The sequence below is a fragment of the Scyliorhinus torazame genome, chromosome 16, assembly GCF_047496885.1.
Source record: "Scyliorhinus torazame isolate Kashiwa2021f chromosome 16, sScyTor2.1, whole genome shotgun sequence".
Classification (NCBI taxonomy): Eukaryota; Metazoa; Chordata; class Chondrichthyes; order Carcharhiniformes; family Scyliorhinidae; genus Scyliorhinus; species Scyliorhinus torazame.
In genome coordinates this window covers 96,673,592-96,700,001 of record NC_092722.1, presented here as the reverse complement: position 1 = coordinate 96,700,001, position 26,410 = coordinate 96,673,592, and the positions used below count along the sequence as shown (strand labels likewise).

Below are 26,410 nucleotides of genomic sequence, written 5' to 3'. Positions count from 1 at the left end.
TGCACTGTAAATTCTATGAAAAGGTGAAGTCACACGGGATCAGGGGTGAGCTTGCAAGGTGGATACAGAACTGGCTAGGTCATAGAAGGCACAGAGTAGCAATGGAAGGATGCTTTTCTAATTGGAGGGCTGTGACCAGTGGTGTTCCACAGGGATCAGTGCTGGGACCTTTGCTGTTTGTAGAATATATAAATGATTTGGAGGAAAATGTAACTGGTCTGATTAATAAGTTTGCAGACGACACAAAGGTTGGTGGAATTGCAGATAGCGATGAGGACTGTCAGAGGATACAGCAGGATTTAGATTGTTTGGAGACTTGGGCGGAGAGACGGCAGATGGAGTTTAATCCGGACAAATGTGAGGTAATGCATTTTGGAAGGTCTAATGCAGGTAGGGAATATACAGTGAATGGTAGAACCCTCAAGAGTATTGAAAGTCACTGTATAGTGAGCTCTCTTGGCAGATCAGGTTCACTGTGTATAGTGAGCTCCCCTGGCAGATCAGGAATAATGTGTACAGTGAACTCTCCTGACAGGTTCACTGTGTATTGTGAGGTCTCCTGGCAGATCAGGTTCACTGTGTATAGTGAGCCTCCTGGCAGATCAGGAATAATGTGCACAGTGAACTCTCCTGACAGGTTCACTGTGTATTGTGAGGTCTCCTGGCAGATCAGGTTCACTGTGTATAGTGAGCCTCCTGGCAGATCAGGAATAATGTGTACAGTGAACTCTCCTGACAGGTTCACTGTGTATTGTGAGGTCTCCTGGCAGATCAGGTTCACTGTGTATAGTGAGTCTCCTGGCAGATCAGGAATAATGTGTACAGTGAACTCTCCTGACAGGTTCACTGTGTATTGTGAGGTCTCCTGGCAGATCAGGTTCACTGTGTATAGTGAGCTCTCCTGGCAGATCAGGTTCACGGTGTACAGTGAACTCTCCTGACAGGTTCACTGTGTATTGTGAGGTCTCCTGCAGATCAGGTTCACGGTGTATAGTGAGCTCTCCTGGCAGATCAGGTTCACTGTGTATAGTGAGCTCTCCTGGCAGATCAGCTTCACTGAGTATAGTGAGCTCGCCTGGCAGATCAGGTTCACTGTGTATAGTGAGCTCTCCTGGCAGATCAGGTTCACTGTGTATAGTGAGCTCTCCTGGCAGATCAGGTTCACTGTGTATAGTGAGCTCTCCTGGCAGATCAGGTTCACTGTTCATAGTGAGCCCTCGTGACAGATCAGGTTCCCAGCAGAAGCACAAATTGAAGTAATGAACCCACAATCATAACTCAAATGCTTTTCAACTTACTGCTCTTGATATCTATGGTCAAGATAGGGCTCCAATTCGCAACCCTAATTCTCCAATGGCCTGTGCTCAATTAGCCTATTTACCCTGCCATCGAGCAAAGCTCCCTATTAAATCTCAACATTTAACCTTTACTTTTAGATCTACATCCAACCTTTTATCATGCATTGCTTGTAAATGGTGCAGATTTCAGAAAGTTGACAGAATGTTACTCACCCACAATCATACCAACTTCACAATGTGGATCTTCATAAGCACAAGTCATCATTGTCCCAACTGTGTCATTCACAATCGATACAACATCAAGTTCAAACTCCTAGTGGGAATATTTTTAAAAATGTCAGACATCAACAGTGAACCCAGTGTAACAAACTCAAAGGGTTGGATGACCGGCTCCAGTTCCTACGTAACACACTCAAGAACCTGTTATTTGTTCTGTATCAGTTTGATGGAAGTTATTGACTCTGAGCTGTGCTGGATGAATATCGGCAGGCTGTAAATTTAATAAATGCTCTGACAGGGACAGTTTGCTCCGGATAAACTCAGTTTTCTTCTCTCACACCACAGATACACCAGGCTCCATTTGTGAAATAAAACTTTACCCTCCACCAAATCCTCACAGTCACCTGTGTTGGAGGTAGTTTAGTTGAGGGTGCATCGGAATACTGAGAAAACAGACCTGGTCTATCACTGAATTTGATGAGGATAATGACCTCCAAAAAGTGGCCTCACTGGGAATCCAGGACAATGTATGTAGTGGACCTCTGAAGATAGCCACATTCCTTGTTAAATCTTAGTCCTAACTGTCAACACTCACTACTGCATTTTAAAAAATTTGTTCATAGGATGTGGGTGTCTCAGGCTGGGCCAGTATTTATTGCCCATCTCCAACTACCCTTGAGGTCAACCACATTGCTGTGGATCTCCAGCCACATGTAGGCCAGACTGGGTAAGGATGGTGCATTTCCTTCCCTAAAGGACATTAGTGAACCAGATGAGTTTTTACGACAATCGACAATGGTTTCATGATCATCATTAGCGCGGGACACTGCTGCAGGGGAGAGGATAAAGGCAGCGCCAGGCTCGAGGCCTTCACTTACCTTCTGGGGGCAGAGAGGAGCGGACCTGCGCGGGATACTGCGCTGCGGGTGGGACAGCTGCTTGTCTGTTTGTTTATTTCAAAATTGAAACAAACCCTATAAAGTGACGTCACAGGAGACTGTGACCTTATTGGCCGAAAGGCAGACTGGGCTAAATTTGAATATTTGTGGAGTTACTACTTTTAATTTGATTTAAATTACTATTTTTAAGTTGATTTGAATTACTATTTTAAAATTTTTAAATCTCACTCAAACAACTATTTTGGGTTGATTTAAATTACTATTTTTAAGTTGATTTAAATAACATTTTAAATTTTAGTTAGATAACTTTTTAAATTTTAATTAAATAACTATTTAATTTGTTGTCAGATCAAGTAAGATAAATACTCAGGGATAAAGCTAATTAAATAGTACACAGGAGTTTCGATATAATCCGACACAAAACATCTTTCTAAAGTTTAATTTCAAAAGTTTAATTTAAAGGAATAAATCATGGCAGGACAGTTCCAAGGCGTGGTCTGCTCATCTTGCTCCATGTGGCAAGCTGGGGACAGTTCCAGTGGTCAGGGTCAGCATGTGTGCAGGAAGTGTCTCCATTTACAGCTCCTGGAAGCTCAAGTTTCAGAGCTGGAGCGGCGGCTGGAGACACTGTAGAGCATCCGCGAATTGGAGAGCATCATGGATAGCATGTACAGAGAGGTGGTCACACCGCTGGCTCAGACTCAAAAAGCAGGAAGGGAATGGGTGACCACCAGAGAGCGAGGCAGGTAGTGCACGAATCTCCTGTGACATTCCCCTGCAGAACAGATATACCGCTTTGGATACTGTTGAGGGGAATGACCTCTCAGGGGAAATCAGTAACAGCCAAACTCGTGGCACCACGGTTGGTTCTGCTGCAGAGGGGAGGATAATAAGTGTGACAGTGCAATAGTTAAAGGGGATTCAATTGTAAGGGGAATAGACAGGCGTTTCTGTGGCCGCAAACAAGACTCCAGGATGGTATGTTGCCTCCCTGGTGCTAGGTTCAAGGATGTCTCGGAGCGGGTACAGGACATTCTGGAGGGGGAGGGTGAACAGCCAGTGGTCGTGGTACACATCGGTATAAATGACATAGGTAAAAAAAAAGGAATGAGGTCCTAAAAGCAGAATACAGGGAGCTAGGAAGGAAGTTAAGAAATCGGACCTTGAAGGTAGTGATCTCAGGATTACTACCGATGCCACATGCTAGTCAGGGTAGAAATGACAGGATATACAGGATGAATACGTGGCTGAAGGAATTGTGTCAGGGGGAGGATTTCAGATTCCTGGGCATTGGGACCAGTACAAACTGGACGGGTTGCACCTGGGCAGGACTGGAACTGATGTCGTATTGCTATTTGCCAGAGCGGATGGGGAATGTTTAAACTAATGTGGCAGGGGGGTGGGAACCGATGCAGGAAGTCGGAAGGTAGTTAAACAGGGACAGAAACAAAAGGCAGTAAGGGGGAAAAGTGTAAGGCAGAGAAGCCATAGTCAAAAATCAAAAAGGGCGACAGTACAAATTACAGTGACTGAGGGGAGCTCAGTGAATAGGCCCAGTAACACTAAAAGGAATAAACAGGAAGTAAAAACATAAATGGAAAGCGACGCAGATTGTTACATGAAGCGATGGGTTCAACGACAAGGAAAATTAGGAGAAAAGATAAGAGGAAAAATAACTCAGGAGAGGTTACTGATCAAGGTGTTAAGATTCAAAACAGAGGTATAAAAGCCAACATAAGTGTACTTTACCTGAATGCTCGTCGTATTCGGAATAAGGTAAATGGCCACGATTGGGAGTTAAAAAATCCAAGGGTATCAAACTATTCGGAAGGACAGAGTGGATGGTAAGGGAGGTAGCTCTGTTATTTAAGGATGACATCCGGGCAATAGTAAGGGATGACATCGGTGCTCCAGGATAAGGTCTATAGGCCACCAAATAGTAACATTATGACGGGGCAGACAATAAACAAAGAAATAACTGATGCATGTAGAAATGGTACAGCAAGTTATCATGGGGGATTTTAATCTAGGTCAAGGCAGCCTTGAGGAGGAGTTTATAGAATGTATCCGCGATAGTTTCCTCGAACAGTATGTAATGGAACCTACAAGGGAACGAGCGGTCCTAGATCTGGTCCTGTGTAATGAGACAGGATTGATTAATGATCTCATAGTTAGGGATCCTCTCGGAAGGAGCGATCACAATATGGTGGAATTTAAAATATTCCACCGATGCCGAGAGTGAGAAGGTAAAATCAAACATTAGTATTTTGTGCTTAAACAAAGGAGATTACAATATGGTTAAGCGAAGAGCTAGCTAAGGTAGACTGGGAGCAAAGAATCTATGGTGAAACAGTTGAGGAACAATGGAGAACCTTCCAAGTGATTTTTCACAGTGCTCAGCAAAGGTTTATACCAACAAAAAGGAAGGACGGTAGAAAGAGGGAAAATCGACCGTGGATATCAAAGGAAATAAGGAAGGGTATCAAATTGAAGGAAAAAGCATACAAAGTGGCAACGATTAGTGGGAGACTAGAGGACTGGGAAATCTTTAGGGGGCACCAGAAAGCTACTAAAAAAGCTATAAAGAGTAAGATAGAACATAGAACAGTGCAGCACAGATCAGGCCCTTCGGCCCTCGATGATGTGCCGAGCATTGTCCGAAACCAAGATCAAGCTATCCCATTCCCTGTCATTCTGGTGTGCTCCATGTGCCTACCCAATAACCGCTTGAAAGTTCCTAAAGTGTCCGACTCCAATATCACAGCAGGCAGTCCATTTCACACCCTAACCACTCTGAGTAAAGAACCTACCTCGGACATCCCTCCTATATCTCCCACCCTGAACCTTATAGTTATGCCCCCTTGTAACAGCTACATCCACCCGAGGAAATAGTCTCTGAACGTCCACTTTATCTATCCCCCTCATCATCTTATACACCTCTATTAAGTCGCCTCTCATCCTCTCATCCTCCTCCGCTCCAAAGAGAAAAGCCCTAGCTCCCTCAACCTTTCCTCATAAGACCTATCCTGCAAACCAGGCAGCATCCTGATAAATCTCCTTTGCACCCTTTCCAATGCTTCCACATCCTTCCTATAGTGAGGTGACCAGAACTGCACACAATACTCCAAATGTGGTCTCACCAGGGTCATGTATAGTTGCAGCATAACCCCGAGGCTCTTAAACTCAAGCCCCCTGTTAATAAACACTAACACACTATAGGCCTTCTTCACGGCTCTATCCACTTGAGTGGCAACCTTCAGAGATCTGTGGACATGAACCCCAAGATCTCTCTGTTCCTCCACATTCCTCAGAACCCTGCTGTTGACCTTGTATTCCGCAAATTTTTTCTACCAAAATGAATCACCTCGCATTTATCAGGGTTAAACTCCATCTGCCATTTTTCGGCCCAGCTCTGCATCCTATCAATGTCTCTTTGCAGCCCTCCACCTCATCCACTATTCCACCAATCTTGGTGTCATCAGCAAATTTACTGACCCACCCTTCAGCCCCCTCCTCCAAGTCATTGCCACAAATAGGAGAGGACCCAGCCCTGATCCCTGTGGTACACCGCTGGTAACTGGTCTCCAGTCTGAAAATTTTCCACCCACCACCACCCTCTGTCTTCTATGTGATAGCCAGTTACTTATCCAATTGACCAAATTTCCCTCTATCCCACACCTCCTTACTTTCTTCATGAGCCGACCATGGGGAACCTTATCAAACGCCTTACTAAAATCCATGTATACGACATCAACTGCTCTACCTTCACCTACACACTTAGTTACCTCCTCAAAGAATTCAATCAAATTTGTGAGGCAAGACCTACCCTTCACGAATCCGTGTTGACTATCCCGGATTAAGCTGCATCTTTCCAAATGGTCATAAATCATATCCTTCAGGACCTTTTCCACTAACTTACCAACCACCGAAGTAAGACTAACCGGCCTATAATTACCAGGGTCATTCCTATTCCCTTTCTTGAACAGAGGAACAACATTCGCCACTCTCCAGTCCTCATGCACTATACCCGTGGACAGTGAGGACCCAAAGATCAAAGCCAAAGGCTCTGCAATCTCATCCCTTGCCTCCCAAAGAATCCTTGGCTATATCCCATCTGGCCCAGGGGACTTGTCGACACTAAGGTTTTTCAAAATTGCTAATACATCCTTCCTCAGAACATCTACTGGGACCCAGTAGATCAACATCTACTGGGGCCCAGCGGGCAACTGGGACTAGCTTAATGGTAAAAACTGGGCGGCATGGACTGGTTGGGCCGAAGGGCCTGTTTCCATGCTGTAAACTTCTATGATTCTATGATCTACCTCCTCCAGCCTACCTGCCTGTATCACACTCTCATCCTCAAAAACATGGTCCCTCTCCTTGGTGAACACTGAAGAAAAGTATTCCTTCAACGCCTCTCCTATTTCTTCTGACTCCATGCACAAAATCCCACTACTGTCCTTGACCGGCCCTAACCTCACCCTGGTCATTCTTTTATTTCTCACATAGAGTAAAAAGCCTTGGGGTTTTCCTTGATCCGACCCGCCAAGGACTTCTCATGCCCCCTCCTAGCTCTCCTAAGCCCTTTTTTAGCATCCGGGAGTTGGAGAGCATCATGGATAGCATGTATAGAGAGGTGGTCACACCACAGGCTCAAGCTCCGCAGGCAGGAAGGTAATGGGAGACCACCAGACAGATCAAGAGAGTGAGGCAGGTAGTGCAGGAATCTCCTGTGGCCATTCCCCTGCAGAACAGATATACCACTTTGGATACTGTTGAGGGGAATGGCCTTTCAGGGGAAAATAGCAACAGCCAAACTCGTGGCACCATGGTTGGTTCTGCTGCAGAGGGGAGGGGTGATAAGTGCGACAGTGCAATACTTATAGGGGTTCAATTGTAAGGGGAATAGACAGACGTTTCTGTGGCCACAAACAAGACTCCAGGATGGTATGTTACCTCCCTGGTAGCTCTCCTAACCCTTTTTTTTTAGCTCATTCCTTGCTACCTTGTAACCCTCAAGCGACCAACTGAACCTTGTTTTCTCATAGAAAAATACAGCACAGAACAGGCCCTTCAGCCCACGATGAAATCCTTACATACGCTTCCTTTTTCCTCTTGACAAGACATTCAACCTCTTTTGCGAACCACTGTTCCCTCACACGACCATTTCCTCCCTACCTATCCAGGACATGCAGTATTTGTTCCTTGAACAAGTTCCACTTTTCATTTGTGCCTTTCCCTGACAGTTTCTGTTCCCATCTTGAGCTCCCTAATTCTTGCCGAATCGCATCATAATTACCCCTCCCCCAATTATAAACCTTGTCCTGCCGTATGGCCCTATCCCTCTCCATTACAATAGTGAAAGACACCAAATTGTGGACTATCTCCAAAGTGCTCTCCCACAAACAAATCAAACACTTGGCCCGGTTCATTACCCAGTACCAAATCCAATGTTGTGGCCCCCCCTCTTGTCGGGCTATCCTATCCTATGGATAGGACCTCCACACCTATCCATAATCTGTTTTGCAATTTCTTCCTCCACATCTCCATTACTATTTGGAGGCCTTTAGAAAACTCCTAACAATGTGACCGCTCCTTTCCTATTACTAACTTCGGCCCATATTACCTCAGTAGGCAGATCCCCTTCGAACTGCCTTTCTGCAGCCGTTAAACTATCCTTGATTAACAATGCTACTCCTCCACCTCCTTTACCTTGCTCAGAATATAATAAATAAACATGCTCAGAATATAAAAATAGATAGTAAAAGTTTCTACATATAAAACAAAAAAGAGTGGCTAAAGTAAATATTGGTCTTTTAGAGGATGAGAAGGGGGATTTAATAATGGGAGATGAGGAAATGGCTGAGGAACTGAACAGGTTTTTTGGGTCGGTGTTCACAGTGGAAGACACAAATAACATGCCAGTGTCTGATGGAAATGAGGACCTTGATTTGATTATCACTAAGGAGGTAGTGATGGGCAAGCTAATGGGGCTAAAGGTAGACAAGTCTCCTGGCCCTGATGGAATGCAGCCCAGAGTGCTAAAAGAGATGGCTAGGGAAATTGCAAATGCACGAGTGACAATTTACCAAAATTCACTTAGACTCTGGGGTGGTCCCGGCAGATTGGAAATGAGCAAATGTGACACCACTGTTTAAAAAAGGAGGTAGGTGATACTTCTGGTTGCGGCTATGCCTGGGTAGGTCGCACGTTCGGCAGCTCCCGCCAAGAACGGACTTTTGGGCCCTTTTGTGGAGCCCCAGCAGCACTTGGACGACGATTCCCGGTGTGGAAAGGCAGCAGTAAGGTTCCCCCAGCATTGTATGGAGTGGACCAGGAGTGGCGCGATTTAAAAAAGTGGTTTTGGAGCAGAGAGGAGAGCGGGTGTGGAAAAGTAAGGTGGCGGCGGGTGGAGACCAGGCAGCGTGGGCGCAATGGTAGCGGGAGCAACAGGAGTTCCTGAAAAGCTGCTTTGAGGAGCTGAAAGTAGAAATGCTGGCCCCAATGAAGGCGTCGATAGAAAAGCTGGTGGAGACCCCGAAGGCCCAAGGGGCGGCGATTTGAGAGGTGCAGCAGAAAGCCTCTGAAAATGAGGACGAGATTCTGGGCCTGGCGGTGAAAGTGGAGACGCACGAGGCGCTGCACAGGACGTGGCAGGAAAAGTTTGAGGACCTGGTGAATAGGTCGAGGAGGAAGAATCTCTGGATTCTGGGTCTCCCTGAAGGGGTGGAGGGGTCTGACGTGGGGACATATCTAACCACAATGCTGGACACGTTAATGGGCGCGGGAGCCTTCCCGTGGCCCTTGGAGCTGGATGGGGCTCAGAGTCCTGGCGAGGAGGCCTAAAGCCAACGAGCCGTCAAGGGCTGTAGTGGTGCGGTTTCACCGCTTCATGGACAGGGAGTGCGTCCTGAGATGGGCGAAGAAGGAACGGAGCAGCAGGTGGGAGAATACGGAGATCCGTATTTATCAAGACTGGAGTGCAGAGCTGGCTAAGAAGAGGGCTGGATTCAACCTGGCCAAGGCGGTGCTCCACCGAAAGGGGGTGATGTTCGGGCTGTTGCAGCCAGCGTGACTGTGGGTCACCTTTCAAGATCGCCACCATTATTTTGATACGCCGGATGAGGCGTGGACCTTTTATACAAAACGAGAAGTTGAACTCGAACTAAGGGTTTGATGTGGGGTTGGGTTTGTTTTTTTAGTTGTTGTGTGGGAAAGCTGGGTAGTGGGAAGGGGTGAGTGGATGTGATATGTGGGTTTTGTGGGTCTGTGGGCATTGGTACTGTTTTGCAGTGGCCGGTCCCCGTGTGCGAAGGGGGGAGGGGGGCAGGAGGCTCTGGTCGTGGGGAACTGGGTGCGGTTGTAGGAGAAAGGAGTTGCGCCATAGGGGGCGGGGCCGGCCCAGGAGAAAACGCGGGCTTTTTCCCACGCTGAGGAAGGGGGTGCGGGGCCTGAGGGGCGGGGCAGTGCTGGAGGGGTGCTCACATCGGCCTGAAGGGGGGGGATGGGATGGGGGTTCCACATGGGGGGCGGCCGGGGTCAGCAGGAGTCAGCTGGCTTACGGGAGTGCAATGGGGGGGGGGGGGCAAGGGGGCGAGACGGTGGTCTAGTTAGGGGGGGGGGGGGGGTGATCCGGCTGATAACATGGAATGTGAGGGGCCTAAATGGGCCAGTCAAGAGGGCCCGGGAGTTCACGCACTTAAAGGGACTGAAGGCAGACGTTGTTATGCTTCAGGAGATGCATTTGAAGGTGACAGATCAGATCAGGCTGAGAAAGGGATGGGTAGGGCAGGTCTTTCATTCAGGGCTGGATGCGAAGAACAGAGGGGTTGCAATACTGGTGGGGAAGCGGGTGTCGTTCGAGGCGCTGAATATTGTGACGGATAATGGGGGTTGAGACGTGATGGTGAGTGGTAGGTTGCAGGGGACCCGGGTGGTACTGGTGAATGTGTATGCCCCGAATTGGGATGATGCAGGGTTTATGAAGCACATGTTGAGTCGGATCCTGGATCTGGAAGTGGGGAGCTTGATAATGGGGGGGGACTTTAATACGGTACTGGACCCAGCATTGGACCGATCCAGGTCAAGGACGGGTAAGAGGCCAGCTGTGGCCAAGGTGCTAAGGGGTTTTATGGACCAGATGGGGGGAGTGGATCCGTGGAGGTTTGCCAGGCCGGGGGCTGGAGAGTTCTCTTTTACTCCCATGTACATAAGGCCTATTCAAGGATAGACTTTTTTGTGATGAGTAGGGCACTGATCCCAAGAGTGGAGGGAATGGAATATTCGTCTATCGTGATTTCGGACCACGCCCCGCACTGGGTGGAGTTGGGGGAAGAGAGGGACCAACGCCCGCTGTGGCGCCTGGATGTGGGACTGTTGGCGGATGAGGAGATAATAAAAACTACATCACAATAACTCTTATGGTGCAAATGTGATGGAGGAAAATATTTTAGGAGGATTAAAACATCACTGATAACTCCCTCGACCAGTTGGGGGAAATTTGTTGTACAAGGACAGGAGAAAGAACTTGCATTTATATAGCACTTTTCACAATCACATTCTTCACAGCCAGTGTTCTAATGTTGAAAACTCAATGCTGAGTCACAAAGACCCCTGAAGGGCTCAAGTTTAATGATGGTCTGTGCCAATCTGTGCACTTTGCAATGTATAATCAGAGTGACACATCTGCTTTTCAGCCAAAGCACAAGTGTGACAATGTGCGCAGACGCCAGTAAGTCAGATACAAGTGTAAATTGTGAGTATGAAATGCAGAGATGGAGCGTCAATCAGGAGTCACAACTCAGGATACTAAGCCAATGGGAAACAAATGTGCATGTTTAAGAAAGCTTGAGCTTCAGTGCGCTGTGGGCCTTTCTTTGTTCCTTTGTTTCTTTTTTATATCTGAATTTGAACATTTTGCAATCAACTTACCACCGGACTTATGACTCTTATTAGTAAATACGAGATCCAACATAGCCTCAGTGTCCAAGGGAGTGACGAAGGTTCCAACTCCTGACCGCTTAATGAGTGACCCTTGCTGAACATATGAACAAGGAACAGAAGTAGGCCATTCAGCTGCTCGAGCATGATCTGCTATTTAATAAGATCATGGCTGATCTGACAGTAACTGTTGTGTTATGTACTCTGGGATAACACAGGCTGCAATTGGATGCAGCTTTAACCAAAAGACACTCCAGACCTTGAAGTTAGTTCAATCTGATTTATTGAATCATGAGCACAGTTCTCTATGAGTTCGACTCTCTGCTAACCTAAGTGTGGTTACTCTGTCTGACTGAACCAGACTAGCTCTTAGCCACGTGCTGGAGGTGTGATACTGTACATACACCCTGACTCACTCTGTAGATGTTCATCAGTGGAAAGAGGCGGAGTTGTGAGTGCCTCGTGCCTTTTATAGTGAGATACCACCCCTGAGTGATCTGCCTGCTCATTAGTCATGTCCTGTTCTCTGTGTTCATTTGCTGCCTGTCAGTATATCATTATCTGCATGTCTGCATATCATGACAGTAACCTCAAATCAGCATCCTGCTCACCCCCAATAACCTATCACCCCCTTGCTGACCAATAATCTATCCCCCTCTGCCGTAAAAATATTCAAAAATATGCTTTCACCACCTTTTCAAGAAGACCGTGCCAAAGACTCACCACCCTCTGAAAGAAAAAAAAAATCACCTCACCTGTTTTTAAAGGGCAATCCTTTATTTTTAGACAGGGACCCCTAGTTCTAGATTCTCCGACAAGAGGAAGCATCCTCGCATCATCCACCCTGTCAAGACCCCCTCAGGATCTTATATGTTTTAACAACCATTCTAAGTATTAGTCTGGTAAATCATCTCTGAATTGCTTCCAATGCATTTACACCTTCTCGAAATAAAGTGACCAATACTGTACTCAGCCCTGTACAATGGAAGCATAATCTCCCTACTTTTGTATTCACTTCCCCTCGCAATAAATAATAATATTCTATTAACTTTCCTAGCTACTTGTTATACTTGCAGACTAGTCTTTTGTGATTCATGTACTGGACCACCCAGATTTCTCTGCACCTCAAAGTTCTGCAATTTCTCACTATTTAGAAATTAGGCTTCTTACTTATTCTTCCTGCCAAAGTGCAGTTTCACACTCCCACATTATACTCCATTTGCTAGATTTTTGTCCACTCACTTAACCTATGGTCGTGATTCTAATGCTCTGTTGTGCCCACCGCACCCGCGTCCCACTATTCCTGGAGAATTGCGAGAGTGCCCCAAAATGGAATTCGTGCCGGACACCTAACGAAGCACGATGCTCCCGGCCCACTGGGCTTGAATCAGACTCTCCTATCTTTTGGGAGAATCACCCCAAAGTCTTTTTGTAGCCTCCTTACGTCCTCTTCACAACTTGCTTTCATACCCATTTTTGTGTCATCGGCAAATTTGGCATCTGCGCACATTGTCGCACTTGTGCTTTGGCTGAAAAGCAGATGTGTCACTCTGATTATACATTGCAAAGTGCACAGATTGGCACAGACCATCATTAAACTTGAGCCGTTCAGGGGTCTTTGTAACTCAGCATTCAGTTTTCGACATTAGGGATCTCTTCAATCCCTTCCTCCAAGTTATTTATATAGATTTAAACCAGTTGAGGTCCCAGAACTGAGCCCTGTGGTACACTACTCGTTATATCCTGCTAACCCAAAAGAGACCCATTTATTCCAGTATATGCTTCCTATTAGTCAGCCAATCTTCTATCCATGCCAATGTAACCCCCAACCCATAATCTTTTATTTTCCACAATAACCTTTGAGGTGGCACCTTATCAAATGCCTTCTGGAAATAAGTACAGTACATCCACCAGTTCCCCTTTATCCACAGCAGATGACATTTCCTCAAAAAACTCCAATCAGTTGGAAAAACATGGGGCTGGATTCTCCGCTGTCGGGATGTTCTGTTGCACCGGCAGCCTGACGGCGTGGAGCTGCCCACAATGGGAAAACACATTGGCTGGCTGACGAGATGGAGAATCCTGGGCGTATGGAGAATCCCGCCCGTGATTTCCCTTTCACAAAACCATATTGGCTCGCCCTTTAATTTATCCAAGTGTCCAACTATAACTTCCAAATAAGAGCTTCTAACCTTTTTCCGATGACACGTGTTAAACTAACTGACCTGTCAATTCAGGTCCATCAGCCCGTCAGCCCGCAGCTCCGGTGTCGGTAATTTTCCTGAGTTCCATTTCTTGGATTATAGCTGCTTCTGGGACATTACTTGCATCCTCTATAGCAAAATACCTGTTCAATTCACCTGCCACCTCCTTGTTTTCCATTATCAATTCTCCAGACTCACTTTCTACAGGGCCAAATCTCACGATGATAACTCTTTTAAAAATATTTATAAAAACTCTTACTATCTGTTTTTATAATTCTGGCTAGCTTTCTTTCGTATTCCAATTTCTCCTTCCCTGTTAATATTTTAGTCATCCTTTGCTGTCCCTTATATTTTATCCAATCTTCTGACTTGTGGAAGGGTTCTTCCTGTTTGTTCTTGTTTATTCCCTTATTTCTCCTTTATTGGCGAATTCTCACCTAATAGTCTCTCTGCCGATAAGGCTGATAGAAGCAGAATGTAGAATCTGATAACTCTTTCTGAAGAACAAGCTGATGTGAAGCACAGTGAAAACAGCGCGGGAGCTGTGTGAACCGGGACAGTGAAAACAGCGCGGGAGCTGAGTGAGCCGGGGCAGTGAAAACAGCGCGGGAGCTGTGTGAACCGGGACAGTGAAAACAGCGCGGGAGCTGAGTGAGCCGGGACAGTGAAAACAGCGCGGGAGCTGAGTGAGCCGGGACAGTGAAAACAGCGCGGGAGCTGAGTGAGCCGGGACAGTGAAAACAGCGCGGGAGCTGAGTGAGCCGGGGCAGTGAAAACAGTGCGGGAGGTGAGTGAGCCAGGACTCTGAAAACAGCGCGGGAGCTGAGTGAGCTGGGACAGTGAAAACAGCGCGGGAGCTGAGTGAGCCGGGACAGTAACAAAAGCGCGGGAGCTGAGTGAGCCGGGACAGTGAAAACAGCGCGGGAGATTTAAAAAGCGCGGGAGCTGCGAGTCGGAGCGGAGATTTTAAAAGATCGCGGCCTAGTTTCGGGAGCCGTTCGGAGGAGGAGGACCAGTCTCTGTCAGGGAGAGAACCTGAGAACATCTAAGACACTCAGAGGGTAAGAAGGTAAGTAAGTGATTTGTACTCATTTTTACTTTTATACCTTTTTCAAATTGTGTGTGTCAGGGGGAAACTGAAGTGACATCACAGAAAAGCTGTGGTCTGAGTGGCTGGTTGGGAATCTACACTAAATTTAAAAATTAAGCATTGGTAACTAATTAAACATAATTACTTAATTATAATTTAGAGGGATATCTAAGCCAGAGATCGGAGAGTACTATATTTAGCTTTTGCATTTCTATTAGAAATCTAGTGCTAGGAAACAGATAGTTAACAGTAACTTTGAAATTAAAAAAAATATGTTTTTTAAAAAAAATTTTTAATTTTAATTTTAATTAATTGACGCAATGTCAGTTAGAGGGGTGCAGTGCTCTGACTGTGAGATGTGGCAGGTCCGGGAGGCTTCCAGCGTCCCGGATGGCTTCATCTGCAGAAAGTGCACCCAACTGGAGCTCCTATCAGACCGCATGGTTCGGTTGGAGCAGCAATTGGATGCACTTAGGAGCATGCAGGTGGCGGAAAGCGTCATAGATCGCAGTTATATAAATGTGGTCACACCCAAGGTGCAGGCAGAGAAATCGGTGACCACCAGAAAGGGCAGGCAGTCAGTGCAGGAATCCCCTGTGGTTGTCCCCCTCTCGAACAGGTATGCCCCTTTGGATACTGTCGGGGGGGATAGCCTATCAGGGGAAAACAGCAGCAGCCAGAGCAGTGGCACCACGGCTGGCTCTGATGTTCAGAAGGGAGGGTCAAAGCGCAGAAGAGTAATAGTAATAGGGGACTCGATAGTCAGGGGCACAGATAGGCTCTTCTGTGGACGTGAAAGAGACTCCAGGATGGTATGTTGCCTCCCTGGTGCCAGGGTCCAGGATGTCTCCCAACGGGTAGAGGGCATCCTGAAGGGGGAGGGCAAACAGGCAGAGGTCGTTGTACATATTGGTACTAACGACATAGGCAGGATGGGGCATGAGGCCCTGCAGCAGGAGTTCAGGGAGCTAGGCAGAAAGTTAAAAGACAGGACCTCGAGTGTTGTAATCTCGGGATTACTCCCTGTGCCACGTGCCAGTGAGGCTAGAAATAGGAAGATAGAGCAGCTAAACATGTGACTAAACAGCTGGTGTAGGAGGGAGGGTTTCCGTTATCTGGACCACTGGGAGCTCTTCCGGGGCAGGTGTGACCTGTATAAGAAGGACGGGTTGCATCCAAACGGGGAGGCATAAATATCCTGGCCGCGAGGTTTGCTAGTGTCACACGGGAGGGTTTAAACTAGTATGGCAGGGGGGTGGGCACGGGAGCAATAGGTCAGAAGGTGAGAACATTGAGGGAGAACTAGGGAATAGGGACAGTGTGGCTCTGAGGCAGAGCAGACAGGGAGAAGTTGCTGAACACAGCGGGTCTGGTGGCCTGAAGTGCATATGTTTTAATGCAAGAAGTATTACGGGTAAGGCAGATGAACTTAGAGCTTGGATTAGTACTTGGAACTATGATGTCGTCGCCATTACAGAGACCTGGTTGAGGGAAGGGCAGGATTGGCAGCGAAACGTTCCAGGATTTAGATGTTTCAGTCAGGATAGAGGGGGATGTAAAAGGGGAGGCGGAGTTGCGCTACTGGTTCGGGAGAATATCCCAGCTGTACTGCGGTAGGACACCTCAGAGGGCAGTGAGGCTATATGGGTAGAGATCAGGAATAAGAAGGGTGCAGTCACAATGTTGGGGGTTTACTACAGGCCTCCCAACAGCCAGCGGGAGATAGAGGAGCAGATAGGTGGACAGATTTTGGAAAAGAGTAAAAACAACAGGGTTGTGGTGATGGGAGACTTCAACTTCCCCAATATTGACTGGGACTCACTTAGTGCCAGGGGCTTAGACGGGGCGGAGTTTGTAAGGAGCATCCAGGAGGGCTTCTTAAAACAATATGTAGACAGTCCAACTAGGGAAGGGGCAGTACTGGACCTGGTATTGGGGAATGAGCCCGGCCAGGTGGTAGATGTTTCAGTAGGGGAGCATTTCGGTAACAGTGACCACAATTCAGTAAGTTTTAAAGTACTGGTGGACAAGGATAAGAGTGGTCCTAGGATGAATGTGCTAAATTGGGGGAAGGCTAATTATAACAATATTAGGCAGGAACTGAAGAACATAGATTGGGGGCGGATGTTTGAGGGCAAATCAACATCTGACATGTGGGAGGCTTTCAAGTGTCAGTTGAAAGGAATTCAGGACCGGCATGTTCCTGTGAGAAAGAAGGATAAATACGGCAATTTTCGGGAACCTTGGATAACGAGAGATATTGTAGGCCTCGTCAAAAAGAAAAAGGAGGCATTTGTCAGGGCTAAAAGGCTGGGAACAGACAAAGCCTGCGTGGAATATAAGGAAAGTAGGAAGGAACTTAAGCAAGGAGTCAGGAGGGCTAGAAGGGGTCACGAAAAGTCATTGGCAAATAGGGTTAAGGAAAATCCCAAGGCTTTTTACACGTACATAAAAAGCAAGAGGGTAGCCAGGGAAAGGGTTGGCCCACTGAAGGATAGGCAAGGGAATCTATGTGTGGAGCCAGAGGAAATGGGCGAGGTACTAAATGAATACTTTGCATCAGTATTCACCAAAGAGAAGAAATTGGTAGATGTTGAGTCTGGAGAAGGGTGTGTAGATAGCCTGGGTCACATTGAGATCCAAAAAGACGAGGTGTTGGGTGTCTTAAAAAATATTAAGGTTGATAAGTCCCCAGGGCCTGATGGGATCTACCCCAGAATACTGAAGGAGGCTGGAGAGGAAATTGCTGAGGCCTTGACAGAAATCTTTGGATCCTCACTGTCTTCAGGGGATGTCCCGGAGGACTGGAGAATAGCCAATGTTGTTCCTCTGTTTAAGAAGGGTAGCAAGGATAATCCCGGGAACTACAGGCCGGTGAGCCTTACTTCAGTGGTAGGGAAATTACTGGAGAGAATTCTTCGAGACAGGATCTACTCCCATTTGGAAGCAAATGGACGTATTAGTGAGAGGCAGCACGGTTTTGTGAAGGGGAGGTCGTGTCTCACTAACTTGATAGAGTTTTTCGAGGAGGTCACTAAGATGATTGATGCAGGTAGGGCAGTGGATGTTGTCTATATGGACTTCAGTAAGGCCTTTGACAAGGTCCCTCATGGTAGACTAGTACAAAAGGTGAAGTCACACGGGATCAGGGGTAAGCTGGCAAGGTGGATACAGAACTGGCTAGGTCATAGAAGGCAGAGAGTAGCAATGGAAGGATGCTTTTCTAATTGGAGGGCTGTGACCAGTGGTGATCCACAGGGATCAGTGCTGGGACCTTTGCTGTTTGTAGTATATATAAATGATTTGGAGGAAAATGTAACTGGTCTGATTAGTAAGTTTGCAGACGACACAAAGGTTGGTGGAATTGCGGATAGCGATGAGGACTGTCGGAGGATACAGCAGGATTTAGATTGTTTGGAGACTTGGGCGGAGAGATGGCAGATGGAGTTTAATCCAGACAAATGTGAGGTAATGCATTTTGGAAGGTCTAATGCAGGTAGGGAATATACAGTGAATGGTAGAACCCTCAAGAGTATTGAAAGTCAAAGAGATCTAGGAGTACAGGTCCACAGGTCATTGAAAGGGGCAACACAAGTGGAGAAGGTAGTCAAGAAGGCATACGGCATGCTTGCCTTCATTGGCCGGGGCATTGAGTATAAGAATTGGCAAGTCATGTTGCAGCTGTATAGAACCTTAGTTAGGCCACACTTGGAGTATAGTGTTCAATTCTGGTCGCCACACTACCAGAAGGATGTGGAGGCTTTAGAGAGGGTGCAGAAGAGATTTACCAGAATGTTGCCTGGTATGGAGGGCATTAGCTATGAGGAGCGGTTGAATAAACTCGGTTTGTTCTCACTGGAACGAAGGAGGTTGAGTGGAGACCTGATAGAGGTATACAAAATTATGAGGGCCATAGACAGAGTGGATAGTCAGAGGCTTTTCCCCAGGGTAGAGGGGTCAATTACTAGGGGGCATAGGTTTAAGGTGAGAGGGGCAAGGTTTAGAGTAGATGTACGAGGCAAGTTTTTTACGCAGAGGGTAGTGGGTGCCTGGAACTCGCTACCGGAGGAGGTGGTGGAAGCAGGGACGATAGTGACATTTAAGGGGCATCTTGACAAATACATGAATAGGATGGGAATAGAGGGATACGGACCCAGGAAGTGTAGAAGATTGTAGTTTAGTCGGGCAGCATGGTCGGCACGGGCTTGGAGGGCTGAAGGGCCTGTTCCTATGCTGTATATTTCTTTGTTCTTTGTTCACACTCATACTGTGAAGAAGGTGCACTAAAGAACTCAATCTCAAGCAAGGACTCTTCTTTTGACCTTAATCCTTTTATTTAATTTCCCCACGTCTGTGATTTTTTGTCTTGTGTATGTGGGTAGAGGGTGGGGCAGTTAAAGGGGGATGTCAGGAGTCAGGTATTAGCTTATCGCTAAGCAACTGTATTTACTATATATTTCATATTTGTTCTTGTTCTAAAGAAACAGTAATTGTGTTTAAACTTACAAACGTGGTGACTGTAATTATTGGACAGCAAAGGGCCAAAGATTCCAGGTATTTTTCGATGAATCATTGGTTAATTCACTTGCCAAGGGTGTCGTAACCCCTGCCATCTGATGTTTAACAATCTCACATGAACTGTCAAAGTCAGTGAGTTTGTCTTCAAATACCACATCCTACCAACTACACAACTAGTCCCATCCGCTGAATTTACTCCATTACCTACCTATAACAATCCCTAGAAATCTGTATTCAACCCTTCAATTTATATACTTTTCCTCACCCTCACACATTGAACAATATTTGCATCCACACCTTTAACACCATATCAGCTATTCAACCATGACATATAATGACTGTTTTCTGTTTTGAAGCTGCACTTGTGGCTGCATCAATTGGCAGATTTCATTCACAACCTTTGGTGAAGCAAAGATGTATCATTCTGGGTCGTTAAGTATGTCGAGGCTGAGGTAAGATTTTTAATCAGTAAGGAAATCAAAAGTTATAGGGATAAGGCGGGAAAGTATAGTTTAGGATTATCATATCAGGTGGAGGAGACTCTGTGGGCTGAATGGTCTACTGTGTCTCATATTTTTAGCATTGGTCCTGGCTGAAGTTGAGGTTAAAAATAAATTGTTCTCCAAAGATCCTCAGTGGATATAGCACCCTGTAAAGAGCCCTTCTCCCTCTCCTCCCTCTTGTAGCAGCTTGTCCTGCTCTGTTTGGCCTCCCTTAATTTTCAGTTATGTTGAACTTGCAGAGGAAGCCCTGTCATGCCACCCATGTCTGGAGGCAACTTGTTTCAGCACAAGGTTTTAAATGACAGGAAGGTACTTAAGCAACCAGCTTATAAACTTGTAAACTACTCAAAACTTTAGCCAAGTATAGGAAAGTTCTAATACACACTCGCAGCCAGATTTGATAAACCAGAAAGGAAACTGTGAGCAGTTTATAGTTCCTTTAAGTAACACGGTGGTACTCACCTTAGAACATAGAACATAGAACAATACAGCGCAGTACAGGCCCTTCGGCCCACGATGTTGCACCGAAACAAAAGCCATCTAACCTACACTATGCCATTATCATCCATATGTTTATCCAATAAACTTTTAAATGCCCTCAATGTTGGCGAGTTCACTACTGTAGCAGGTAGGGCATTCCACGGCCTCACTACTCTTTGCGTAAAGAACCTACCTCTGACCTCTGTCCTATATCTATTACCCCTCAGTTTAAAGTTATGTCCCCTCGTGCCAGCCATATCCATCCGCGGGAGAAGGCTCTCACTGTCCACCCTATCCAACCCCCTGATCATTTTGTATGCCTCTATTAAGTCTCCTCTTAACCTTCTTCTCTCCAACGAAAACAACCTCAAGTCCATCAGCCTTTCCTCATAAGATTTTCCCTCCATACCAGGCAACATCCTGGTAAATCTCCTCTGCACCCGCTCCAAAGCCTCCACGTCCTTCCTATAATGCGGTGACCAGAACTGTACGCAATACTCCAAATGCGGCCGTACCAGAGTTCTGTACAGCTGCAACATGACCTCCCAACTCCAGAACTCAATCCCTCTACCAATAAAGGCCAACACTCCATAGGCCTTCTTCACAACCCTATCAACCTGGGTGGCAACTTTCAGGGATCTATGTACATGGACACCTAGATCCCTCTGCTCATCCACACTTTCAAGAACTTTACCATTAGCCAAATATTCTGCATTCCTGTTATTCCTTCCAAAGTGGATCACCTCACACTTCTCTACATTAAACTCCATTTGTCACCTCTCAGCCCAGCTCTGCAGCTTATCTATATCCCTCTGTAACCTGCTACATCCTTCCACACTATCGACAACACCACCGACTTTAGTATCGTCTGCAAATTTACTCACCCACCCTTCTGCGCCTTCCTCTAGGTCATTGATAAAAATGACAAACAGCAACGGCCCCAGAACAGATCCTTGTGGTACTCCACTTGTGACTGTACTCCATTCTGAACATTTCCCATCAACCACCACCCTCTGTCTTCTTTCAGCTAGCCAATTTCTGATCCACATCTCTAAATCACCCTCAATCCCCAGCCTCCGTATTTTTTGCAATAGCCTACCGTGGGGAACCTTATCAAACGCTTTGCTGAAATCCATATACACCACATCAACTGCTCTACCCTCGTCTACCTGTTCAGTCACCTTCTCAAAGAACTCAATAAGGTTTGTGAGGCATGACCTACCCTTCACAAAGCCATGCTGACTATCCCTGATCATATTATTCCTATCTAGATGATTATAAATCTTGTCCCTTATAATCCCCTCCAAGACTTTACCCACTACAGACGTGAAGCTCACCGGTCTATAGTTGCCGGGGTTGTCTCTGCTCCCCTTTTTGAACAAAGGGACCACATTTGCTGTCCTCCAGTCCTCAGGCACTATTCCTGTAGCCAATGATGACATAAAAATCAAAGCCAAAGGTCCAGCAATCTCTTCCCTGGCCTCCCAGAGAATCCTAGGATAAATCCCATCAGGTCCCAGGGACGTATCTATTTTCAGCCTGTCCAGAATTGCCAACACCTCTTCCCTACGTACCTCAATGCCATCTATTCTATTAGCCTGGGGCTCAGCATTCTCCTCCACAACATTATCTTTTTCCTGAGTGAATACTGACGAAAAATATTCATTTAGTATCTCGCCTATCTCTTCAGACTCCACACACAATTTCCCATCCCTGTCCTTGACTGGTCCTACTCTTTCCCTAGTCATTCGCTTATTCCTGACATACCGATAGAAAGCTTTCGGGTTTTCCTTGATCCTTCCTGCCAAATACTTCTCATGTCCCCTCCTTGCTCGTCTTAGCTCTCTCTTTAGATCCTTCCTCGCTACCTTGTAACTATCCATCGCCCCAACCGAAACTTCACACTTCATCTTCACATAGGCCTCCTTCTTCCTCTTAACAAGAGATTCCACTTCCTTGGTAAACCACGGTTCCCTCGCTCGACGCCTTCCTCCCTGTCTGACCGGTACATACTTATCAAGAACACGCAGTAGCTGATCCTTGAACAAGCCCCACTTATCCAGTGTGCCCAACACTTGCAGCCTACTTCTCCACCTTCATAGTGTTTAATGTCATGTTCAGCTATGAGGACAAGACAGAATGCGGGTTGGGATGTGGAGATCAGAAATGGCAGCACTAATGCCAAATATGCTCACAGATTTACCAAATTATCCGCCTGCTCAGCATGCTGCTGACAATAATTGGGTGCTTGTGTGAAACTCCATTGTCAAAATAAAGTCTGGCACAAATGGAATGGAAATGCATGTGATGGAAGAGACAGTTTCTTGGTGTCAGATATGATTTGAGTGATGGTAAGGAGATGATAAATCATCTTTCTCCCTTCGTTGGAATGTTTATTGAAGCAAATAGTTTCTCCTGCAGTTTTCTGGAGAAATCCTGCATAATTTAAATTGAAAACAGCCTTAAAAAAACAACTGAGGAGGCTCTGCAGCAGTGTGTGAGTGACATTTTATGCAATTGCTCGTAGTAACTCAGCATTAGCTTTTCCTGGATTAATGTCTTTCATAATTTATAAACTTTAAAGATCTGTTCATGTTTACCTAACTTAAACAGGGCTAAAAATAAAGCTCTGGAAATACAATTAATATCTGTGGTGAAAAAATCCAGATCATGTTTTAGTTGCCTTTCTTCTGTCAGATGTGACGTGCTCTGCAGTTCTAACATTTTTTGGTTTTCGATCAGATTTGCAGCATTTCAAGATTAAAAGGATCAATGTGTTTTTTAAGAAAGTGGTTGTGGTGTGTTCATCAACTCGATTATTAATAGGCACAATCGTATGCAAGTGGGAACAAAAATCTTCAACAGCTGATGAGGGAACCCTTGGGGTGGGGGTGCAGGGGGGGGGTGTCGGAGGACTGGAGGATAGGCAATGTGGTACCATTATTCAAGAAGGGATAAATCAGGAAACTACAGGCTAGTCAGTCTAACCTCAGTGGTGGGGAAACTATTGGAAGCAATTCTGTGAGACAGAATTTGGAGAGGCAGGGATTAATCAAGAACTGTCAGCATGATTTTATTAAGAAGAAGTTATGTCTGACCAACTTGATTGAATTTTACGAAGAGGTGATCTGGTGTATAGATGAGGGCAATACATTTGACATAGTCCACTTGAACTTCAGCAAGGCCTCTGTTAAGGTCCCACATAGGAAACTGATATCAAAGGTAAGAGCCCATGGGATCCAAGAAAATTTGGATCCAGAATTAGCTGAATGGCAGGAAGCAGAGGGTCATGGTCGAGGGGTATTTTTCAGACTGGATGCATGTGTCCAGTGGGGTCTGCAGGGATCAATTTGGGGCCCTTGCTTTTAGTGATTTATATAAATGATTTAGACTCGAGTGTGAGGGTTGATCAGTACTTTCGGGAATGATATGGATATTGGAGAGGTGGTAAATAGAATATAGAATTTACTGGGCAGAAGGAGGCCATTCAGCCCATCGAGTCTGCACCGGCTCTTGGAAAGAGCACCCTACCCAAGGCCACACCTCCACCCCATCCCCATAACCCAGTGCCCAACCCAACACCAAGGGCAATTTTGGACACTAAGGGGGCAATTTTGGACACTAAGGGCAATTTAGCATGGCCAATCCAACGAACCTGCACATCTTTGGATTGTGAGAGGAAACCGGAGCACCCGGAGGAAACCCACGCGGAGTGTGCACATTCCGAATCGGCCCGCACATGTCCTCATCAGCCAACAGTCCCACATCAAGGCGCCACAGCGGGCGCTGGTCTCTCTCCTCCCCCAACTCCAGCTCCACCCAATGCGGGGCATGGTCTGAAATAGCTATGGCCGAATATTCCGTGCCCGCTACTCTCGGGATTAGCGCCCCACTCATAATGAAAAAATCTATCTGGGAGTAGGCTTTATGGACGTGGGGAAGAAAAGAAAAGTCCCTGGCCCTCGGCCTCGCAAACCTCCATGGGTCCACTCCCCCCATCTGGTCCATAAACCCCCTAAGCACCTTGGCCGCCGTTGGCCTCTTACCCGACCTGGACCTAGAGCGGTCCAGTGCTGGGTCCAACACCGTGTTGAAGTCCCCTCCATTGTCAGGCTCCCTGCCTCAAGGTCCGGAATCCGACCCAGCATGCGTCTCATGACTCCGGCATCGTCCCAATTCGGGGCATACACATTCACTAGTACCACCCGCACCCCTGCAACTTACCACTCACCATCACGTACCGACCTCCATTATCTGCCACGATGTTCAGCGTCTGAAACAACACCCGCTTCCCCACCAAAATCGACACCCCTCTATTCTTCGCGTCCAACCCGAGTGGAAAACCTGCCCTACCCACCCCTTTCTCAGCCTAACCTGATCAGCCACCTTCAAATGCATCTCCTTGAGCATAACCACATCTGCCTTCAGTCCCTTTAGGTGCGCGAACACCCAGGTCCTCTTGACCGGCCTGTTCAGGCCTCTTACATTCCAAGTTATCAGCCGGATCAGGCCCCCCCCCCCCTCCGCCGACTAGGCATCTCCCTTTCTAGGTCAGCCACGTGCCCGCGCCCCCCGTACCCTCCATTCCCCCAGGCGGCGGACCCCCGCCCCGACTCTTTCTCTGAACACCATCTCCCCTTTGGTCAATACAACAGCAACCCAGTCCCCCCCCCCCCAGCTAGGTCCCCCTATTGCTCCCCCATGGCACTCCCGTAAGTCAGCTGACTCCTGCTGACCCTGACTTCTCCCGCCACTCCATCGACCCCCCGCCTCCTCCTGGCAATCAGTGTGCGCTCCTCTCCAGCACCGCCCTTCCCCCCGGCCCCGCCCCCTTCCTTCCCTAGCACGGGAAAAAGCCCGTGCTTCCCCACCAAGCCGGCCCCGCCCTCTCTGGCGCAGCTCCCTTTTTGCGGCCTTGTCTCAACCCCCCCCCCGAAACGTGACCCACAATCGCGCCGGCTGCAGCATCCTGAATTTCACCCCCTTCCGATGCAGAACCGTCTTAGCCCGGTTCACAGAATTTAGCTTATCACAGAATGTACAGTGCAGAAGGAGGCCATTTGGCCCATCGAGTCTGCACTGGCTCTTGGAAAGAGCACCTTACCCAAGGTCAACAGCTCCATCCTATCCCCGTAACCCAGTAACCCCACCCAACACTAAGGGCAATTTTGGATACTAAGGGCAATTTATCATGGCCAATCCACCTAACCTGAACATCTTTGGACTGTGGGAGGAAACCGGAGCGCCGGAGGAAACCCACGCACACACGGGGAGGATGTGCAGACTCCGCACAGACAGTGACCCAAGCCGGAATCGAACCTGGGACCCAGGAGCTGTGAAGCAATTGTGCTACCCCCAATGCTACCGTGCTGCCCGGGTTGTAGCCGGCCCTCTTCTTGGCCACCTCCGCGCTCCAGTCCTGATATATTCGGATCTCTGTGTTCTCCCACCTGCTGCTCCGTACCTTTTTGGCTCATCTCAGGACACACTCCCTGTCCACAAAGCGGTGGAACCGCACCAGTACCGCCCGCGGTGGCTCGTTGGCCATGGGCCTTCTCGCCAGGACTCAGTGAGCCCCATCCAGCTCCAGGGGCCTCGGGAATGCTCCCGCGCCCTTCAGCGTGTTAAGCATCGTGACCACGTATGCCCCGATGCCTGACCCCTCCACTCCCTCCGGGAGACCCAGAACCCGAAGATTCTTCCTCCTTGAGCGATTCTCCATGTCGTCAAACTTTTCCTGCCACTTCTTGTGCAGCGCCTCGTGTGTCTCCACCTTCACCGACAGGCCCAAGATCTCATCCTCGTTCTCCGAGGCCTTTTGCCGCACCTCCCGGATCGCCGCCCTTTGGGCCTTCTGAGTCTCGACCAGCTTGTCAATCAACGCCTTCATCGGCTATAGCAGCTCTGCCTTCAGGTCCGCAAAGCAGCGCTTGAGAAAGTCCTGCTGCTCCTGCGACCATAGCGCCCACGCTGCTTGGTCTCCACCCGCTGCCATCTTGCTTCTCCTCCCTTGCACTTTTCGCTGCACCAAAATCACTTTTTTGACCGCTCCACTCCTGGTCCAATCCATACAGTGCCGGGGGAACCGTACTGTCATCTTCCCACACTGGGAACCGTCGAACAAATGCCGTTGGGGCCCCTCAAAAGAGCCCAAAAGTCAGTTTCTGACGGGAGCTGCCGAACGTGCGACTTAGCTCCGCATAGCCGCAACCGGAAGTTACTTGTCTCATATCCGTGAATGTCATGGTGTTTCAAGTGC

The 26,410-nt window shown here is 47.4% G+C and overlaps 1 protein-coding gene across 1 annotated transcript in view; it reads right to left on the bottom strand.

The window, feature by feature from the left end:
* hk1 (hexokinase 1) overlaps positions 1 to 26,410 on the bottom strand; it is a 328,092-nt gene that overhangs the window by 56,815 nt on the left and 244,867 nt on the right. Inside the window, exon 14 of the mRNA XM_072478763.1 lies at positions 1,512 to 1,611. Coding sequence (XP_072334864.1) covers positions 1,512 to 1,611 — 100 coding nt within the window. The remainder of the gene's footprint in view (positions 1 to 1,511; positions 1,612 to 26,410) is intronic.